Here is a 22,908-nt window from a genome sequence, read left to right as displayed (position 1 = left end):
AAAGAAAAATACAGTTAGAAAATCACTATTTGGCAATCCATTGATTCGTGCAAGAAAACTGATGAGAAACCAGATATCCACATAGCCTCAAAAGTCTCCCAACAATACAACTACTACCATATTTTGCTGGGTATAAAGCACTCCCATGTATAATGCACACCCACATTTTTGTGCACATTATACAAAGGATTATTATACCCATGGTATGTAATATTATACCCATATATAATGCACATCCTTATTTTTCTCTCAAAAATTTGGGCAAAAAAGTATGTATTATACATGGCAAAATACAGTAATTACAAAAGGAAAAATACTAACTTTACAGAGATGAAACCTCTTATATACCACCTTCACGAAGTATAGTTGAAGTTACCATGACCAGTAAAGGAATAAATAGACATCATGAACCTCCTGATAAAATGTACTAAGCAAAACACAACATCAGTTCTGTGCTACTCCTGCCAAAAAAAAATGTACAACCTGAATCTGATCAAGAGGAAACATCAGACAAATACAGATTTAAGGGACCTTCTATCAAATAACTAGGTTGTATTCTTTAAAAAATATCCAGGTCTTCAAAACCAAAGACTGGGAAACTGTTCCAAAATACAGATAACTAAACAAACATGAAAAGCAGATGCAACCTGTGTTCCTGCATTGAATCTCCAAACAGAAAAAATTTTTTGATTTGCTCTAAAAGGCATTATTGAGACAACTGGCAAAATTTGAGTAACACCTGCAGATTCATTTTAAGACTGTACCAGTATCACTTTCTCAATTTTGATAATGATAACATAATTTTAAAATGTCTTTGTTTTTTTTAAATAAATACTTAAACCTTTAGGGGTAAACAGTCATCATATTTCCAAGTGACTCGGAAAAAAAAATATGTGTGTAAAAAGAGAGAATGACAAAGCATTGTGGTTAAGTGTTAATAGCTGAAGAATAAAGGTGAAAGACATTCAGGACTTCTTTGCTCTATTCTTACAAAATTTCTCTAAGTCTAAAATTATTTTAAAATAAAAAGCTCAGGTAGATGACATGTGGTGAGATTAGAAATTACCCCCACCATAATGACAGAAGCATTCTATAGTTTACAAAATGCTCTGAGATATTATCCATTTTGAACCCACAACCCTGAAACACAGACTGATGTTATTCCTATTTGATTCCCATTTGACACAAAGAAAGTTTAAGGATCTCTCTCTCTCTTTTTTATTGTTGTTCAGTTACAGTTGTCTGCATTTTCTTCCCACCCCTCCACCCCACCCCAGCCAAAACCCCCTCCCTCCCCCGCCTCCACCCCTCCCCCTTGGTTTTGTCCGTGTGTCCTTTATAGTAGTTCCTATAAACCACTCTCCCCACTCCCCTCTGGGTATTGTTAGATTATTCTTAACTTCAGTGTCTCTGGTTATATTTTGTTTGCTTTTTTCTTCTGTTGATTATGTTCCAGTTAAAGGTGAGATCATATGGTTATTTGTCCCTCACCGCCTGGCTTATTTCACTTAGCATAATTCTCTCTAGTTCCATCCATGCTGTCGCAAAGGGTATTAAGCTCCTTCTTTCTCTCTGCTGCGTAGAATTCCATTGTGTAAATGTACCATAGTTTTTTGATCCACTCATTTGCAGCACAATTTACAACAGCCAAGTACTGGAAGCAACCTAAGTACTCTTCTAAATTCTATTACTCGTTTGAGGCTTAACTTAATTACTAGTTCCTTTCCAAGTCATACAAACCTCAACTTTGACCTCTTAATTAAACGATGTTCATTTTATAATTTTTTCAGATGTTAATCTCACTCTTCCAAATAAGACCAATTGCAGCTCTGAGGCCAAAAACCACCTCTATTTGTATTGTTCACTCCAGTAAATGCCAATTTCTGTTCTTTGCTTTTACTAACCCTCTAGCTCCATCACCACCACTGACCATGAACTCTTCACTCTTAATTTCACACACATTCTACTTCTTTGAGGACCAGTTTAAATCCAATCTACTATTTAAACAAGCATTTCCCTTTAGCATAGCATGCAGTTCAGAGCTCTAGCTCCAATGACAAAGAGCAGTAGAATTCTCAAAGAGCTTAATTCTCAACTCCACTGCCTGCTGTGTTTGTGAATTGTTTATTTTCTCTGAAGTTATTACCCCTTACTTATGGGAGGTCTCAAACTGTACCTCCTGTCAAGGGGTTGTTGTAAAGATTAAATTTGGTAATGCAGAGCAAGGGCTTAACAGGTACACATAATAACTATACACTAAATGTTAGGTATAAGACACCAAATACAAAACACTGCACTAGGCTAAGGTTGCAACCAAATAAGGGTGACCATACAGTAGAAAATGGAATTGCCCATCTTACAAGAAGATGAGGTCAGAAGTATTCACAAGGACATGGAAAAAAAGGAAGCCCTTGTGCACTGTTGGGTGGGAATGTAAATTGGTTCACCTACTACAGAAAACAATATGGAAGGTCCTCAAAAAATTAAAAGGCAACTATCAGTGGCCCAGCAAACCCACTACTGCATATATATCCAAAGGAAATGAAAGCAGGGTGTCAGAAAGATATCTGCACTCTCATGTTTATTGCAACATTATGCATGATAGCCAAGATACAGAAATAATCTCAGTGTCTGTCAAAAGATGAAATAGATGTGAGATACACACACACACACACACACACAGGAATACTATTCAACTATGAGAAAGAAAGAAATTCCTCTATTTGCAGTAACTTGGATGGACCTTAAGGACATTATGCTAAGTGAAGTAAGTCAGACAGAGAAAGACATACATTGTATATCACTTACATGTGAAATCTACTAAAGCTGAACTTCCAGAAACAGGTGGTTACCAGGAAGTGAGGGAATTGGTAAAGGGTACAAACTTGCAACTAGAAGAGGAATAAGTTCTGGAAATCTAACTGGTAGAATAGTGATGACAGACAACTTAGTATTATGTATTTTAGAGTTGCAAAGAGACTAGCTCTTAAATGTTCTCACCACAAAAAAGAAATGTTAATTATGTGGCATGATAGAGGTATTGGCTAATGATAAGTGATAATCATAATGAACTATGTAAATGCATCACATTACCATGTTGTACACCTTAAACTTACACTACGTTAGATGTCGACTATTTCTCAAATTAAAAAAAAAAAAAAACAAAAAACAAAAAACCCACCATGTCACACAAGGGCAGTGCACTAACTGCTGGGGGGAAGAAATGGAATTGATTTTTTTAATCATACTTTAAAAAGCTGAACAAATTTTAGAAAAAATGAGGCCTTGGCTGGTATGGGTCAGTGGATTGAGTGCCAGCCTGCAAACCAAAGGGTCGCCAGTTCCATTCCCAGTCAGGGCACATGCCTGGGTTGCACGCCAGGTCCCCATTAGGGGGCAAGCGAGAGGCAACCACACATTGATGTTTCTCTCCCTCTCCTTCTCCCTCCCTTCCCCTCTTTCTAAAAATAAATAAAATCTATTTTAAAAAAAGAAAATGGAACTCAATATATAAAAGCAATTATTATCATCAGAATGAGGTAGATACCAAACCAAGAGATCGAGACCCCATATTCAATTCCAAACCAGACCAAACCAAAAGAAGAGAAAGATCACAAAAGAAAACAACGATCAAAGGGTTACAGATCAATAACCCTTGTGTGTATAGACACAAAAATCCTCAAAGACTAACAAATCAAATCTAGCAACATATATAAGACAATACCATGCCCAAGTGGGATTTATCCCAAGAATGCAAGTTGGTTTAATATGAAAATCAATCTATGTAATACAACATGGTAATAGAATGAAAGACAAAAACTACATGATGATCTCAATAGCCAACATCCAACACCGTTTCACAACAAAACAATCAAAGCATGAATAGAAGGAAACCTTCTTAACTTAACAAAGGGTTCACATCATACTTATATTTAAGACTGAGTGCTTTTCCCCTAAGATTAGAAATAACACAAGGATGTCTGCTTTTGCCACTTCTATTCAACACGGTACTGTATGTAGGTTCCAGTCATAAGTTTGACAAGAAAAATAAGTAAAAGGCACCAAGATTAGAAAGAAAATTATAAAATTATTTCTTCACAAATGACATAATGTTATAAATACATAGAAAGTCCTAAGGAACACACATTGTTGGAAACAATAAAGGACACAGGATCGATTGTCTAATGTGTTACAACATGGATAATCCTTGAGGATATTATGCTAAGTGAAATAAGCCAGTCACAAAAGTAGAAATACTGTGATTCCATTTATATGCAGTATGTAGAAGAAATTTAGAGACACAAAATAGAATGCCCTTGTCAGGGGATGAAGGAAGGGGAGAATGGGGAGTATTTTTAGGGCTATAAGGCGCACCCCGCCCCCCAATTTTGGAGGAAAATTGGGGTGCATCTTATTGTCCGAATGTAGCTTACATTCACATTGGTGAAATATTATGTTATTTATGTTATTAAATATTTTACTACATTTTTTGCTTCAAAAAAATTTTTCCTATTTTCCTCCTCTAAAACCTAGGTGCGTCTTATGGTCCGAAAAAATACAGTACCTAGTTTCAGTTTTGCAATGAAAAGAGTTGAGATGGATAGTGATGACAGTTGCATAGCACTGTGAATGTATTTGATATCTCTGAAATGTACACTCAAAAATGGTAAAGATGGTAAACTAGACATACCAAAATTTAAAACAACTGTGTCTCAAGGGACAACATCAAGAAAAAGTGGAAAGGCAATCCACATAACAAGAGAAAACATTTATAAATCACCTATGTAATAAAAGACTTATATCTAGAATATGTAAATGATTCTTAAAATTGAACAAAAACATAACCAAATTTTAAAATGGGCATATCTGAATAGCCATTTCTCCAAAGAAGATAGATACATGGTGGCTAATAAGCACACAAAAATGTGCTCATCATTAGGCAATAAATAAATGCAAATCAAAACCACAATGAGATTCCACTTCACATTCACTAAGATGGCTACAATCAACCAGAACAATAACAAGTGTGGTGAGAATGTGGAGAGAATAAAACAGCCATACATAGCTGGTGGGAATGTGAAAAGGTACAGCTACTTTGGAAACAGTCCAGGAGTTCCTCAAAAAGTTAAACACAGAATTACCATATGCCCCAGCAATTCCACTCCTAGGTATATGCCCAAGAGAAAACATGTCAACACAAACACTTGTACACAAACATTTATGGCAACATTATTTATAATAGGCCAAAAATAAAAACAACCCTAATGCCTGGGAACTGATGAACAAAGAGATAGCTATACAATGAACTATCTTTCGCCCATAAAAAGAATGAAGTACTGACACATACTACACATGGATAAACCTTAAAAACTTGCCAAGTGAAACAAGCAAGACTCAAAAGGCCACATATTGTATGATTCCATTTACATGAAATACCCAGAATAGGCAAATCCATAGAGACAGAGTATAGGTTTGTGGTTGTCAGGGGTTGGGGCTATGGGGTGAAATGGGGAGTAAATGCTAATGGATACAGGATTTTTTTGGTTTGTTTCAGAGCTGGAGAGGGGATGATTAAAATGTTCTAAAATTAGAGCGTTGTGATAATCACACAATTCTGCCAATATACAAGGTCTGTCCAGAAAGTATCTGGCCATTTATTACGAAAAATAGAGACATTTATTGAAGAAGATACAAGAAATACTGTTCATAGGAAAATGATCCCTCAGTCCTCTTCAAAGTCATGACCTTCTTGAGGAAATCTGGTTCATTGGTAGCAGTTTGCATCAAGTCATTAGCAACTGCAGTGTGATGTTCCTTCTGCTCTGGTAGCAGAAGCTGCAGGATGAATTTTGCCAGGACACATTTCATGCAAAGATCCTGCGTCAAAATCTCAAACAGTAATTTTTGGAATTCCCAGATCAGCTTCTAGTTCTCGCACTGTCAGCTGTCCATCTTTGTTGGTTGCAGCCCATATACGTTCAACATTCTCAAGTGTTCCGCTTGTTGCAGGCCTTCCAGAATGTGGATCACTTTCAATAAATTCTCAACCATCTTTACAGCGCTTGTGCCACACTTTTATTTGTGCTGCACTCACTGGATTGTCCCCAAAAGCCTTCTGAATCATCCAAATAGTTTCCAGAGAAGAATGTTCAAGCTTAAGGCAAAATTTGATATGTAGATTTGTTGCATCTACTCGCTCAGTCATTTTGATGTGATAGCCACACAGTACACATGCTCATTCAATGGTGTCTACCACCCCACTAACTGGTACAGTGAAGTCACCACTGTTCATGCATATGTGTGCCACTCCACTGTCCTTGGCTGCCAGGTTACACTGATGTTGCACAAACTGTTCTGGTTATACTAACAATGGCTGGACTTTTTCCGGACAGACTCCATAGTAAAAGCCACTGGACTGTATTTTTAAAAGGGTTAATTTTACCTCGATAAAGCTGCTATGAAAAAAACCGAGGGAGAAACTGAAGGGAACATTCAGGGGAAGAGGAGTTGAGGATAGGACAAGAGACAGAGGGGATAAAGCTAAAGAGGTAAGTTGAGCACAAAGTAGAGTTTGGGCTTAAATGTCATAGTCACTAGGGAGCAAGCACAGCTTTCTAAGAAAGTGACAGGCTAAGAACTGTTGCTTGAAGATAACTAACTTGCAGCAGGGCAGAGAATGCATACTTTATGTCCCTTCCTATCTTTACATGGTTAAGAGTCTCAACTATATGCCTCACATTACCTAGGAGTTCACAAGTAGAATATTAAGGAAAACTTATTTCTCTAACATCCTTTGCATGGGCAAGAGTAAAGTAATGCTTAAATATGCACTTAAAATCAGTGCATATTTAAGCACCACACAGAACTATTTCCTTGTGTTTTTAGGGGAATATTTCAAAAAAAGAGAAAGACAGGACCAAAGTCAACAAAACACACATCTCAAAATTTTAAAAATATTCAGTATCATCACTGCAGCAAGCTGCTCAATATATGCTAGCTGACTTTAAACTACTAGTAAGAACAGCAAACAAGTGACTTGGTTTAATCTTGTTTGTTATTATACAAAATCCAATCAATCACTGTTTACAGAAAATATCTTGTAAGGTTCAAAGTATAAATTCCATAACCAGGTTTCAATCTGTTTTGATCATTCCACTGGAACCGAGAAGTCAGCTGAGTCATTGTCATATAACATGCTACTGCTGCAAATTCAAAATGCTGTTCCCTATTTGCAAAAGTGGAAATGCTAGAATTCTGCTTTACAATCAACTCACATAGCATAGTGTATGGAAATCACTTTAAAAAATAAGATCACCTTAATAAGAAATTTAAGCTGTATTTATTTTCGTGTTTGTTTGAAAAGAGAAACTATGCCTTAGTAAGATGTTACTTTCTCTCTTCTGAATCTTAAAAATCTCCCTTTTACTGACACTATTCAGCTCCTCTGACATCCTCCCTATTACACAATATTTCTTAATCTCTGGGGAGCCATGACCCTTTGCCATCTGGTCCCTTTGTGGAATTCAGGATGACAAACCTTGTTCTGGTGGCACAATGCCACTAACTTCAATAGGGCATCCTTTTCAAGAATGCATATCACAAGCCCAGTCCTTATTTGTCTTGTTCTCTTACCAGGGTTATAAGTTTATCAGTAGTGAAAGCTGAAAACAGGTAACTCTTCTGTTCAATAGCCCCCTTCCCAACCACTCTTCAACAAGGCTGCAATCGTTACAACTTATCAACTTAAACCTGAACACTTGTAATTACTGTAACCTCAACAATTTAAATTATAGCTCAATTTAAACTAATTGACACACTGTAAAATAATAGAAACAGTGAATTAGTGTAAAGGTAAACATACTATGTAAACTTTAAAATGGAGTGGGGCAGGACAGGGGTAAGGGGTGATGCACTGAGAACAGGTACATAACCTATGTGATATTCCTGCCAAAAAGGTCTACCTGAATCTAATCACACAGAAACAGACAAATCTCAACTGAAACCTGCAAACATGACTAGTCTGAACTATTCCAAAATGTCAGCATCATAAAAGGGGGAGAAAAGGACAAGGAACTGCTCCTGATGTAAGGAACTACAGACAAGGCAACTAAATGCAGCCCTAGATTAAATTGATGGAAAGCAAATGTATTGAAAAAGATGTTGTTGCGACAACCGGAGAAATCTGAAGGAGAACCCAACAGTAACAAAGTTAACTGACTCTCCTATGCATGGTAATTATTTGTTAGATAGAAGGCCCTTGTTCCTGGGAGGTACATGCTGTTTAGGAGTGACATGGCATGACAAGACTAATGTGGCAAACACTAATAATTAGTAAATCCAGGTAGAGATACATGGGTTCATTGTAACATTCTTGCTTCTTTCCTTAGGGTCAGAATGACTTTTTTGTAAATTGTAAATGGGAGGACATTTTTCTTTTATTTTGCATGAGAGACATGTCTTAAGTCCATCTGAGCAGAACGCATACAGCACACACATATTTTATAGTCTTTGCAATCATGGGCCTGACTTTTGAGGTTGTCATAAAACACATCATACTTGCACACTGACGTCAGATGCCAAAGACTACAAAATGGCACTTTAATTTTTTTCATGACATTTATATTTAACTTTTCCAGAGGGTTGTTACACATTTTAAAGTTAAACTCAGAGTTTGTGATTCATTTATGCTATAAACTGACTTACTGCACACCTGCTAAAGTAAGCTAGAAAGAAATCTATCAATATAAATTTGCTGGCCTACAAAATGTATCACAAGAAAGCAACAGAAAAGCTCAACCAAATCAGATGATTTTTTTTTTTCCTGGTAAAGGTTAACAAATTGCAGGAGCAGGGTCCACCCTACCTACAGGAGACGTAATGCCCTGGTTTATGTCTGTTGTTCCTCATCATTCCTCATTTAGCATTTGTCCCAGGCAAAAGTGCCACATATAAAAATGTCCTTGTTTAGATGCTATATTACATGGTATTACAACATTGCTAACAATTTTTCTTATATGATGGTATTTAATGGTTGGTTTAGGAAAAAAACAGCTTAACATGAATCACCTAGCTTCTACTTAAACAATATACCCTACATTACTACAATGGGCACAAAATATAGAGAAAAACTGTTCTTAAATTTTTAAAAAGAAAGGAGAAACCAAAGTTACCTTATTTTCTATTGTGCAATGTAAAATAAAACACTGCATTGCTGGAAGAACCCTATAGTGAGAATCAAAAAGCCTGTCACTTGTTAAGAGAACGTAACCCTAAGTTACTGGCTCTTTCTCATTTGTAAAATGAAGGGATCAGAATGCTGACTGGTCTCTACCTAATGTCATGGACCAGCTCTAAATACTCAGTTAATTCCATGCCTTTGATTTTTTTACAACTAGAAAACGTAACTTATTATCTTCTCTCCCCAAATTCCTATTTGTGTTCTGACCTCTATTCTATTCTGTTCAGAGACTGGCTCAATTTTCCATTCACCCAAAATGGAGAGCCATGTGTACTTAAGACTCCTCTCATAACTCATCCAAAATTCCACTTCCTTTGGTACGTGACACTCCCACCTTTTCTATCACCACTTCAATTCAGGTCTTCACCACCTCTTGCATAGATCACTAGTTATCATTACCCTATCATCTCACTACTTCGCCAAAAAGCACATAATAGCTCCACACTATCTAAAGATGTATGCAAAAAGTCCTCGATGTGTTGTTATTCAAGAACCTTTCCATTTGCCCCCACCCTTATATGCCAATCCAGCTAAACTACTCACTGCTATTTCAAAATTCCATGTACTCTCTGGATTGTATGATTTTACTCCTGCTACCCTTACACTGCCCTTTTCTCTGCCTTTCAAAACTGATTCTATCCTTTAAAATTCAGTTCCAATGATGATCACCCCATCCAGACATTACAGTTCCCTCTTTTGAATGCCCATGATACTGACATAAAGAGGACAATTTTAATGGTGAACAGTAAAGAGAGTTTATCTAGGGTGGTAAACTAAATTTATCTCCTGTGCCAATGTTGTTGATCTAGCACTGGCTACCTGGCACACTGTTTTGAAGACTTGCAACTTAGCAGAGGAAAAGCAGAATGGCAACACAACTCTGACATGCAACAACCACAGCTGCCAAACCAAAACATGCCAAACCACGTAACAGGATTTGCACTCCCATGGTATTAAAAGATGTTTAAGTTAATTGAAATTAATTTAATATTTAACGATTTAACATTAACGCGGTTATCTTCAGGAAATACAAAGGCCTAGATGGAACAGTGAGTTTCAACTGTGGGGGATTTGGGGATGACCCCCCAGGGGGCATTTGGTAGTAACTGAAGACATTTCTGGTTGTCACGACGGGGTGGAGAGTGTTACTGGCAGATGTGCACAGGGCTGACATTACAATGAAAAATAATCTGGTGCAACGTCAACAGTGCCGAGGTTCAAATTTCTCAAAGTGAAGAAGCATGTCTCTAATCAGAGACAATATAGTCTGAGGCCTGACAGCTCCCCGAATTACCAGTGGTGTGGCCTCCTGAAAGTTACTTAACCTTTTTGTGCCTCTAAGTTTTCATCTGTAAAACATGATGATAATAAGAGCACCTACCTCACAGAGTGTTCCAAGATTCAGATGAATCCATTTAAAGTCTTTGGAAAAGTATACCAGGCAGATATAAGCATTCAACTAGATAAATTTAGCAACTTTTATTCCTCTCCTCTCTAGGTCCTAGTCTTGCATTTGGAACAAAGAAGATGCTCAAGAAATGTTTACTAAATGAATAATGCGTGAACTTCCTGGAGAGGGCACAAATGGGTAAAGACAGACATGTGCTCCTTATTTGGGAAAAAGGAAGCATAAAGCTGGAGATGAAGTTGAAAGGAAGCATTTGCCCACCTAATCACCTCTCTCTCTCCATGGAACACTTTCAATCTTTAGGAAATGTCCCCCTGCCTCAGTCCTTTGGACACACTCTCCTGTAACCTCCTTGTTGCTCGGTTTTCCTTTTGGTCCCTTCTGACCAATTTAAGATCCTCAAGTATATAAACGAAATGGTAACTTCTTTGGACCCCTACCATCATCTACCCTACGTCAGTTATTTATGTACTTGTGAGAGTCTTCCTACTAGATTGTACAGGCTTTCCATGGCCAAGGAACAACACTTGACTCCTTTTTATATAATCCAAGGGGCCTAGAGACCTTAGTAATTATCTGGCCCATGCCTGTCGTTTTATTGATCATGCACACAGAGGCTAAGTGAATTGCCAAGAGTCAAGGTCATATTGTAAGAGGCACAGCTGGGATTCAAACTCTGATACATAGCAGAAACAGAGACTCCAAGTTCTATCTGAGTATAATCACATATGAAAATTATACCTGTGGTAGAGACCATTTTTTAATTAAATCCCAGAAAAACTTTGCAGGAATTACACTGATATAGTTACTTGACAAAGCAAAAATGGAGGGAGGAATAGGCCCAAACTTCGAGCTCCCTTTTTCTGCTGAAATTACACCTTAAAAACTCCATCTGCTTTGCATCTTAATATTTCTTAATACCTTTTGACAACAAAACTTATTTAAATGGTCAACGAACTGTTAAGTCAGTGATGCCAGGATTAATTTCCTTTAAATGGTCCCATAATTGTTTTGAGTAACAGAAAAATCTCTTATTTGGTAAGCTAAATATGCCCACCATTCACCAACTGAACAGAATCTTTGACGATCACCTTAACAAATTCATATCTTAAAAACTCAAAGACCAGCAATTTCAAATGATTCCATGTGGAAAAAAAAAGGGGGGGTGGGGGGCAATTTGGATTGTGTGTAAACAATTTACCACAAACCAAAAACTTAAAATCATCAAGCACAAACTAGATTAAGACCTGAGATAGGAAAAACTTTATTTTATTCTGTTCAACTGAAAGAAAGCTGCTCACTGATTAAGTTAATCTAGAAGTTTCTCTGAATGTTCCAAATCGGTGCAAAAGCAGCGAATAAGAAAGGAAAAGGGTGTAGGTAGGCAAGGTGAAAAAGTGTTACCTATAGTGCAATGCCTTGATGCTTAAGCAATTGCAGCTCAATAAACCTAAACACTTCCATAAAAGTATCGTTTAAAAAACAAAAAACTTCCTTTGTGGTGGTGATTTAAGTTACCAATGCAAAAGCATTCTGGCCCAGTAAGAATACTAAACACTTAGTGGGAACGTATTTTTAATTATTTACCAGCCTATAAAAGAAACGTACACATAAATGCAGTTTCAAAAGAAAACAAAACGCAGTTTCTGCTTCATAAAGTTCAAGGGTAAAACTGTTCCCAGTACAACAGAATCCTCTTGACTTCAGTGTTGGAAAAAATGCGAGCACATAGTATCTTTTTATAAAAGCAACGATTTGAGTTACAAAGTAATAACGGGGAAGCCAAAACAGTTTGACAGCCCGCCATAAGGGCCGCCTCAATCATGAGTCACACAATGCCTGCAGCATTTATAATAGTAATTAATGCACAAGTCCCCTAATTAAATTCTAAAAGGGTGAGAATGCTTTAACTAAGTTTACAAGAATTGCTTTTAGCTGGTTCCCCACCCCCCAAAGAAAGGCATACACGCGTAATTACGCATCTCCCCGCAATCCCTTCTTCCAAGATTCCCTGCGGCCTCATCTACCGCGAAAGAAAATGACACGGGGGAACTTGTGAACCCAGAGAGGGTGAGCCCAAGTGGGAGCACACTATTAAAGGGACGAGAGACGGCAAACATGCCCATCTTACCTGCTAAGATTCCTCTCTACGTCTTTGGTAGCTTTAGCTTCCAATTCTCTGAAAAAGAAAAAGAGGGACTTGCGTGAAACGGAGCTCCTGCCGCAGAGACTAGCGCCGCTGCCGGTGGGGGAGGGGAGAGGCTGGGAGCCCCGAAGCTGCGGGCCGCCGCCTGCCTGCGGTCAAGAGGGGCCTGAGACCCCCGGCCAAGCCCCAGTGGCCCCTCGGCTAGCACCCGCGTCAGCAGCGGTGCAAGCCCGCGCCCTAGTCCAGGCCCAGTTCTCGGGGACGCCCAGCCTGCCGCCACCCGCGATTGCTGGCCCTGCAGCAGCGCCCGAGGCTCCTCCCGCTGGAGGGAGGCCACGGTGTCGCTCACCTCATGTATGTAAAGTGCACGAGGGAGTGGGGCGCGGCGAGTGAGGCCGCGAGCCTCAAGCACTCAGCAGCTCCGTGGGGACTGGCCCAAGCCGCCGCGCCAACGCCATTTTCTACACCGATCCGCCACTGCCGCCGCCGCCGCCGCCGCTGCCGCCGCAGGCCCCAGGCGGAAGTGAATGCTCCGCTCTACAACCTTTTCCGGGGCGCAGCGGTCAGCGGCCCCAAGATGGACGCCCTAGCAACTGGGCCAGCAGACCGGACAAGCCCTTGGCAACGCCAGGGCGCAGCACGCTGCCTCTGCTCAAGGCTTCCCCAGGGTGGGGCGGGTGGCAGCCGCCTGGACCGCTCGCACGGTACTGGGGGTCCGAGAAATCCTGAGTTCCACTTGTGTCGCGGCGCCGGCTCCTAGTGACTTAAATCCTTCCCTCCTCCACCTTCTCCTTAGCTGCGACACCAGTTCCCTTTCCTGCTGCTCGGCCCCTCCCCCACCAAATCTCAATCTTTCTCTCTTGCTCTCTGTCTCCCTCTCGCTCTCTCTCTCTCTCTCTCTCTCTCTCTCTCTCTCTCACACACACACACACACACACACACACACACACGCGCAAGCACACACAAAATCCTGTCCCTGCAACAGCCTGACGAGCCCGTGCGGCTGTGAGTGTGTTTGACCTTGAGCCTTGAGCTGATTATTTAATCTCTGCTCCTCTGCCCCTCCTAGGGCAAGCAATGCATACCTGAGTGCGACTGGCAGGTTTAAAAAAGGTTTTTTTCCACCAAATCTGACAGACTCTTGGACTCAGCCATTGCGTTTGCACGGGTTTCTGTCTAGAAGATAATCCTGGATATCTGCAAATATTTCACCATCCAAATATGAAGTCCTGGCATTGAGGATGATGATGAAACATTGTAAAATGGCCACAAGGTCCAATATGATGAGGGGGCAGTAAAAACTGAACACTGGTATTCCTTAGAACCCTGATTTTCAACCTTTTTCATCTCATGGCACACATAAATGAATTACTAAAATTCTGTGGCACAGTTCCAATTTTTTTTTGCCCATTTGACCAAAAAAAATATATAATTTTGATTGATTCACTTGGGATGGCTGTTGTCATTTTTTTGTTATTTGACAACCCAAGGAAAAATAGATCAGTGCCCCTAATTAAATAATCAGGTATTGCACGTTTTAAAAATTCTGGCACACCAGTGTGCCTGTTGCAGCAGGGAGTAACTGCCTGGAGAAAACAGTCACAGTAAGTGAAAAGTCAGTTTCCAAGGTAGCTCACACCTAGGAAACATACAGATACTTAAGATGATATGTAAGTAGACATAGTAAGATACATAAGTGTAAATAAAGTGAGAAAATATACACACATGTAGATAAACAAGGTAGCGACAAATCAACAAGTAGATTGGTAGATACACAATATACACACAGGTAAATGCCGTTAGATAGATATATTCGTGTGCATTCTTTCCATCCTCTCACAATGCTTATTTTCCTAATCTGAATGATTCTTCCTCTGTGCTTAAAATCTATTTTTCATTCTCAGAAAGAATGGGTTTCTTTCTCATCCCATTTTCCTCATTCTGAACTAGATCCTTCCACTGGCTTTAAAACATGCCCAAGAGAGAACCAAGATGGCGGCGTAGGTAGACACGCTGCGCCTCCTCGCACAACCAGAACTGACAGAAAATCAAACGGCAAGGAAGTCCGACACCAAGGAAATAAAAAATAAACATTCATCCAGACTGGTAGGAGGGGAAGAGATGGGCACTGAGGCGGAGAGGACTCTCGTGGCCCTGGCGGGACCGAGACTGGCAGAGTGTGGGACGAACTGCGCAGGCAGTCCAACCACTGGCAGACCCTGCGGCCCCACATTCGCGCACAGATAAACCCAGAGGGCCGGAGGACTCAGAGAGGTGGAGAACAGGGCAGGCAGAGCGGTGGGTGGCACCCCGCGGCCCCACATTCTCGCACAGATACACCAGATGAACTGCGGGGAGCAAAGCAGACCGCGCAACCCAGGGCTCCAGCTCGGGGAAATAAAGCCTCAAACCTCTGATTGAAAGCGCCCGTAGGGGTTGGGGCAGCAGCAGGAGAGACTCCCAGCCTCACGGGAGAGGTCGTTGGAGAGACCCACAGGGGCCTAGAGTGTGCACAAGTCCACCCACTGGGGAACCAGCACCAGAGGGGCCCAGTTTGATTGTGGGTATCGGAGTGGAGGATTGAAATCCAGAGGAGAGTGAAGCAGGCGCCATTGCTCCCTCTCAGCCCCTCCCCCATGTACAGAGTCACAGCACAGCGACCAGAGTTACCCTGCCCCGGTGAACACCTAAGGCTCCGAACCTTTAAGTAACTGCTGCACCAAGACAAAAAAAAAAAAAAAAAAAATGGCCCAAATGACAGAACACTTCAAGGCTCCAGAAAAAATACAACTAAGCGAGGAAGAGATAGCCAACCTATCAGATGCACAGTTCAAAACACTGGTTATTAAGAGGCTCACAGAATTGGTTGAATTTGGTCAAAAACTAGATGAAAAAATGAAGGCTATGCTAAGAGAGACAAAGGAAAATGTACAGGGAACCAATAGTGATGCGAAGGAAACTGGGACTCAAATCAACGGTGTGGACCAGAAGGAAGAAAGAAAAGTCTAACCAGAAAAGAATGAAGAAACAAGAATTCAGAAAAATGAGGAGAGGCTTAGGAACCTCCAGGACATCTTGAAACGTTCCAACATCCGAATTATAGGGGTGCCAGAAGGAGAAGAGGAAGAACAAAAACTTGAAAACTTATTTGAACAAATAATGAAGGAGAACTTCCCTAATCTGGCAAAGGAAATAGACTTCCAGGAAGTCCAGGAAGCTCAAAGAGTCCCCAAAAAGCTGGACCCAAAGAGGAACACACCAAGGCACATCATAATTACATTACCTAAGATTAAGCAGAAGGAGAGAATCTTAGAAGGAGCAAGAGAAAAGGACACAGTTACCTACAAAGGACTTCCCATGAGACTGTCAGCTGATTTCTCAAAAGAGACCTTACAGGCAAGAAGGCGCTGGCAAGAAGTATTCCAAGTCATGAAAGGCAAGGGCCTACATCCAAGATTACTGTATCCAGCAAAGCTATCATTTAGAATGGAAGGGAAGATAAAGTGCTTCTCAGTCAAGGTCAAGTTAAAGAAGTTCATCCTCACCAAGCCCTTATTATATGAAATGTTAAAGGGCTTTTATCTTCTTACCTAAGAAAAAGAAGATAAAAAATAGGAACAGTAAAAATGACAGCAAACTCACAGTTATTAACGACCACACCTAAAACAAAATCAAGAGCAAACTAGGCAAACAACTAGAACAGGAACAGAACCATAGAGATGGAGATCACATGGAGGGCTGTCAATAGGGGAGTGGGAGGGGGAGGGGGGGAAAGGTACAGAGAATAAGTAGCATAGCTGATAGGTGGAAAATAGACAGGGGGAGGGTAAGAATAGTGTAGGAAATGTAGAAGCCAAAGAACTTATAAGTATGACCCATGGACATGAACTATAGGGGGGGAATGTGGGAGGGAGGGGGTGGGCAGGATGGAGTGGAGTGAGGGGGGGGGGAATGGGACAACTGTAATAGCATAATCAATAAATATATTTTAAAAAAACATGCCCAAATATCTCCCATTAAAAGGAAACAAAACCACCTGGCTGTCCAGTTCCTATCTTCTCTCAGGGAGATGTGTAATAAAAAAACTATAAGAATAAATGCATGAATGAATGCACAGAAAGTCCTAAAGCATGTACACCAAAACATTTTCTTCTCTTAATGCATCTAGCTTTTTCTGTTTGTTTCTTTATACAATTAGAATGGGAAAACAACCTATTTTAAAAAAAATCAGGTTTATACAGTATAAAATATAGGGGCACCAAATAAATGTTAGGGAATTTCCTTTTCCTGTTATAATCCCTACCCTCAATTCATCCATACATATATTTGGCTTAGTTTTCTTTTATGTTTTTTTCTACTTAAATTTAAAAATTATGTCACCATATTTCTTTAGGAGTTAAAAAATATGAATGACAGTATGCTTTCATACCAGGTTTATGAATAATTTTCCACAATAGCATAAGGCAATAAAAGCAGTAATACTTTTCAACATTGGCACAGTTGTCAAGATTAGCTGACTTTTTAAGGAAAAATTAGACTTTCATGGCTTTGAATAACTCAGTGGCTTTTAACTGATGCAGCATGTCCCCTCCATCTCCTAAGGGACATTTAGAAATGTCCAGGGTTTTTCTGCCACAAATGGATGCTACTGGTATCTAGTGTGTAGAGGCCATGGATTCTGCTAAACATCCTACAAGGTACAGAACAGTCCCCACAATACAAGAGTATCTGAATCAAATGCCAATAGCACACAAGGCTGAGAAACCCAGAAACTAATTCCCAGCCTCAGGGAAGCCAAGAAGATATGATCTCTTGAAGATTTTTCCAGAGTGGTTTGCCATATGACACTTCCCTGTGGTGTCCCGTATGACACTTCCAGGGTTACATAATGAAGTCTTGCTAATCAGTTTTTATTATCTTTTACTTAAACTTGGTGCATAGAGGTAGGTCAAAGAAGCGTGACAACACAATATAAGACCAGAACTGATTCCTTAGCAGGAACCTGCTAAGGGATCTCCTCTTGTTATCCTTTTTCTTTACTAAATAGTCTCTTCTATTGAATGTTTTCTATCATTATACAAACATGTTCTAGGGATTTCCCCTAAAACACACACACAAACAAAACAAAACAAAATTTGTTGGTGTCCCATTCCTCTCCAGCTCCATTTTTCTGCTTTCCTTCTTGGCAAATTGGAAAAAAGTGTTATACACAAGCTGCTTGCAGTTGCTTACCTCCCTTTCCAACCCACTCTCACCTGACATCCCCGCTCCAGCTCCAAAATTACTTTTATCGAGATCAAAAGTGATCTTGAAGCTGCCAAACTTGGTGGTGACGCTTCTGTCCTGATCTTGATTTCCTTTTTAGCTGTATTTGCCACAACTGACATTCTACCTTCTTAAGAGAGACTCTTTCCCTGGCTGTTTGACAACACATTCTCCTGAATTTCTTTCCCCCTTTCTAACAATTTCTTCTTCTTTTTTTTTGGATCCTCTACCTAATAAATGTTGGAGATCCCTCAGGATCTATTCCAGACTCTTTCCTCTTTCTCTCTACAATCTCTTTGGAATGGGTGATCTCGTCCATTCTTTCATATTTAAATACTATTTAAATGAGATGCCTCTCAAATTCATATCTTTAGCCCACATTCACCTGCATACTCCATAATGCCAAAATGACAAATCACCCATGCAACAAATATTTACTGAGCACTTACTCGGTGCCAGATTGATGTGCTAGGGCCTTGTTCTCTGGCACCTGTGAGGAACTATTCCGATGGATTAAGTCTAAGGGGGCAAACAGGTTTTTTTTAAAAGCAAACTGTAAAGTATATAATTAAAAACTATATAATTAAAAACTGAAGTGTTACACTAACACTTGGTGATGTTGGAGATGTAATTTTTCTGAGATATAGAACAGTGCCCAGTCAAGTTCTGAACAACTAGGAAACAATTCTCCCTCAATTTATGTTGAAGTTTAATTACTGGAAATTTCAGGGTACATTACAACTGCAAAATTAAGGTGTTAGGTCCCCAGATAATTATAAGCGTGTCTTTTATCTATTTAAATGTCCAGTGAGAGGGGGAATTCTCCATTTTGTGGGACTATCCTTGTCCATCAACCATGGTTAGCACTGCCCCACACATACCTCTTTGCGACAACCAAAAACATTTCAATGGTTTTCCCAACCCCTCTGAAGAGTAGTGGTAAAGTATTACTGTATTGACAGCCATTGCTATGGAGTGAGAAGAGTGGACGAATGAGTCCTAAGAAGTCTGATACTCCAGTGAGGAATCTAGCAAGACAGGAAGGAAAACAGGGTAAGGCTAGTATAATGTGGCCAAATTATGCCTCCTAGACTGACATGTCAAAACTTTACCTCCTTATTCCCTCTCTCCTCCCTCCGTCGACCACACACAAATTGAGGATGGTCCCCAAAGGGACCATTTCCCCCCAGGTCAGGAATAACACTACAAGTCACTAAGCTGCCCCAGCCAGAAGACTAAGGGTCAATTTCGACTCTACCTTCCACCTTGTCCAATCCATTAATAAGTTATTTGTCTCCAGACTTCTCATTTATTCTTTCTTTCCTCTATTTTTCTACTGTACACTCTGAAAGCTCCACAGTTTCTCTATTTTCTTCCTCTTTTTTGTTGTTGTGGTATAGTTTACATATAATAAAATGCACACATTTGAAGTGAAAAATTCAATTAGTTTTGACAAATAAATAAACCCATGCTACAACTTCTGCCATCAATATATAGAACATCCCCATCATCTCAGAAAATGCCTTCATGTCCCTTTCAATCACTTACTTGCTCTCCCCAATGCACACACCTGATACCAGGAAACCACTTTTCTGATTGATATTCCTATAAATTACCAGTCTGTTTAGAACCTTATACAAGGTGGGGCAAAAGTAGGTTTACCACTGTGCATATGAAACACAGAATTTATTATTACATTATTTATTAATGATTGTATTATTTTCCATGTGAAGAACCATAAACCTACTTTTGCCCCACCTTGTCTAAATGGAGTCATACAGTATATACCCTTTTGTGCCTGGCTTCTCTTGCTGAATATAGTGTCTGTGAGAGTCATTCATGTATCAAAAGTTCATTCCTTTTTAATACTGAAAAGTATTCCATTGAATGAATGTACAACAATTTGATTCCCATCCTCTCGTTGATTGACATTTGAATTATTTCCAGTTTTGTGTATAAATAAAGCTGCTATAAACATTCTTATACAAGTCTTTTTTTGTGAATAGCAAACATATGTTTTTATTTCTCTTGGATAAATAGCTAGGAATAGAATTACTGAATCACATCATAAGTGTATTTTTTAAAAACTCTATAAGAAACTATAAAATGTTTCTAAAATGGTTGTACCAGGTTACATGTCCAATCCCAGGAAGAATTCTGCTTGCTCCATGTCCTCACCAGTGTTGCACATGTCCACCCTTAGCCTCTTAAAATCATTCCCCAAATAAAAGCCTGAGAGATTCTTCTTAAAATAAAAATTTGATCATCTTACTCTTCAGCTTAAAACAATTGAAAAGTTTTTCAGGGCTCTTGATTCAAGGTCTAATATCTTTAATAGTCTGCAGTCTTTCCAATGTTATCACCAGTCACTCCCCTCAAGCTCCAGACAATCCAAGGTTTTTCTTTCATTTTTCTAAAAGGTACTTCACTTTCTTCACCCAACCTGCTTGTAACCATTCTTCATCTCTTAACCCTCATCATCTGCTTTGACATTATTAGGTCTCCCATTGACATATTCTAAAGGCATCCTCTACTTCTTCATAGCATGATCACATCTGTAGAAAGTATCTGCCATTATTTGTTTAATCTTTGATTATCCAGATTCTTTGTAAGCTCCAGGACAGCATGGACCATGCCTACCTTGTCCTCACTGTATTTTTATCACCTAGCACAATACCCAGCACATTTGGGCCCTTAATTATATTTTTGAAATGAAAGAATGATTTTTCCATGCTCTGCTTAACTTCCTCTATTCAAATATTCACATTGCCACAAAAAAGGTCTTAATCTATTCAGGTCCTGTTGATGCTTAAAATATGCCCTAGCTGGTGTGGCTCAGTGGGTTGAGTGCAGGCCTGCAAACCAAAGAGTGGCTGGTTCAATTCCTAGTCAGGGCACATGCCTAGGTTGTGGGCCAGGTCCCCAGTTGGGGGCACAGGAGAGGCAACCATATATTGATGTGTCTCTTCCTCTCTTTCTCTAAGAATAAATAAATAAAATCTTGAAAACATCTTCAGTGACTCAATACTCTAAGAATATTATCTGAACCCTTACTACCTATCTGTCCCACTTCCCAGAATTCTTATTTTGTGCTCCAGTGATACTGAATTATTAATACTTTCTTGTGTTTTCAATGCCTCTATGACTTGAACATGTTATTTCCTCTGAGTAGAATACCTCCGTTATTATGTCTACCTAACAAACTCCGACTTGAAAGATAATTTCAAATGTTTCCTCCTTTGACAAATTTTCCCTGAGATTCTCTGGACCTCATAATAATATAGATGGGTAAAAAGATCATACACCATGATCAAGTGGAATTCATCCCAGGGATGCAAGGATGGTACAATACTCACAAATCAATAAATGTAATACATCATGTAAACAAAATGAAGGACAAAAAAATCACTTGATCATAGCAATAGATGCAGAAAAAGCATTGATAAGGTACAGCACCCATTTATGATTAAAAAAAAACCACTTAGCAAAGTGGGAATAGAAGGAGCATTTCTCAACTTAATAAAGGCCATATACGAGAGACCTACAGCCAACATCATACTCAATGGGCAAAAACTTAGAGCTTTCCCACTAAGATCAGGAAGAAGAAAAGGGGTTTCACCACTCCTATTCAACATAGTGTTGGAAGTCCTAGCCACAACAATCAGACATGAAAAAGAAATAAAAGGCATCCAAATTGGAAAGGAGGAAGCAAACCTGTTATTGTTTGCAGGTGACATGATAGTGTACATAGAAAATCCTACAGACTCCACCAAAAAACTACTCAACCTAATAGGTGAATTTGGTAAAACAGCGGGATACAAAGTCAATACTCAGAAATCAAAGGCATTTTGGTACACCAACAATGAAATATCAGAAACAGAAATCAGGAAAAAAATCCCATTTGATATAGCAACAAGAAAAATAAAGTACCTAGGAATAAACTTAACCAAGGAAGTAAAAGACCTGTACTCAGAAAACTACACAGCACTGAAGAAAGAAATTAAGGAAGACACAAACAAATGGAAACATATACCGTGTTCATGGATCAGAAGAATTATCATCAAAATGTCCATATTGCCCAAAGCAATTTATAGATTCAATGCAATACCTATTAAAGTACCAGTGACATGTTTCACAGGTATAGAATAGACATTTCAGAAATTTATATGGAATCATAAACAACCCTGAATAGCTGTAGCAATTTTGAGGAAGAAGAACAAAGTAGGAGGGATCACAATACCTGATATCAAAATATATTACAAGACCACTGTAGTCAAAACAGCCTGGTAGTAGCATAAGAATAGACACATAGACCAATGGAACAGAAAAGAGAGTCCAGAAATAAACTCTAGTTTCTATGGTCAATTAATATTTGACAAAGGGGGCAGAAGCATAAAGTGGAGTAAAAATATCCTCTTCAACATGAAAATGGCATAGATATGGAGATATGGGAGATATGGAGAGCTACATGCAAAAAAATGAAACTCGATCACAACTTACATCATACACAAAAATAAATTCAAGGTGGATAAAGGACTTAAATATAAGCTGTGACACCATAAAAGTCCTAGAGGAAAACATAGGCAGGAAAATCTCAGACATTCCACACAGCAACATTTTCACCGATATGTCCCCTAGAGCAAGGGACATAAAGGAAAGAATAAATATGTGGAACCTCATCAAAATAAAAAGCTTCTGCGTGGCTGAAGAGAACGGCATTAAAATGAAAAGAGAACCAACAGTATGGGAAAACATATTCGCCAATGATACCTCAGACAAGGGCCTGACCTCCAAAATATATAAAGAACTCACATGACTCCAATCCAGGAAGACAAACAACCCAATAAAAAA

The 22,908-nt window shown here is 39.3% G+C and overlaps 1 protein-coding gene across 8 annotated transcripts in view; it reads right to left on the bottom strand.

The window, feature by feature from the left end:
* The window catches only part of TNRC6A (trinucleotide repeat containing adaptor 6A), a 97,511-nt gene extending 83,890 nt beyond the window's left edge, over positions 1–13,621 (bottom strand). For 2 of the 8 annotated variants that reach the window (XR_008427067.2, XM_053926202.2), the window contains exons 1-2: positions 13,142–13,621; positions 12,778–12,825 (exon numbers count right to left, since the gene is read on the bottom strand). Coding sequence is in view for 5 of the 8 variants with exons in the window: in XM_053926202.2 (XP_053782177.1) it covers positions 12,778–12,825; positions 13,142–13,146 (53 nt within the window). In the remaining 3 variants the exon portion in view is untranslated. The remainder of the gene's footprint in view (positions 1–12,777; positions 12,826–13,141) is intronic. The other 6 variants (XM_053926197.2, XM_053926200.2, XM_053926186.2 and 3 more) reach the window with 5 other exon arrangements.
* Between the last annotated feature and the right edge of the window lie 9,287 nt (positions 13,622–22,908).

The sequence above is a fragment of the Desmodus rotundus genome, chromosome 1, assembly GCF_022682495.2.
Source record: "Desmodus rotundus isolate HL8 chromosome 1, HLdesRot8A.1, whole genome shotgun sequence".
In the NCBI taxonomy this organism is placed as follows: Eukaryota; Metazoa; Chordata; class Mammalia; order Chiroptera; family Phyllostomidae; genus Desmodus; species Desmodus rotundus.
The sequence above is the reverse complement of the archived record's forward strand: the minus strand, read 5'-3'. Positions and strand labels throughout refer to the sequence as shown.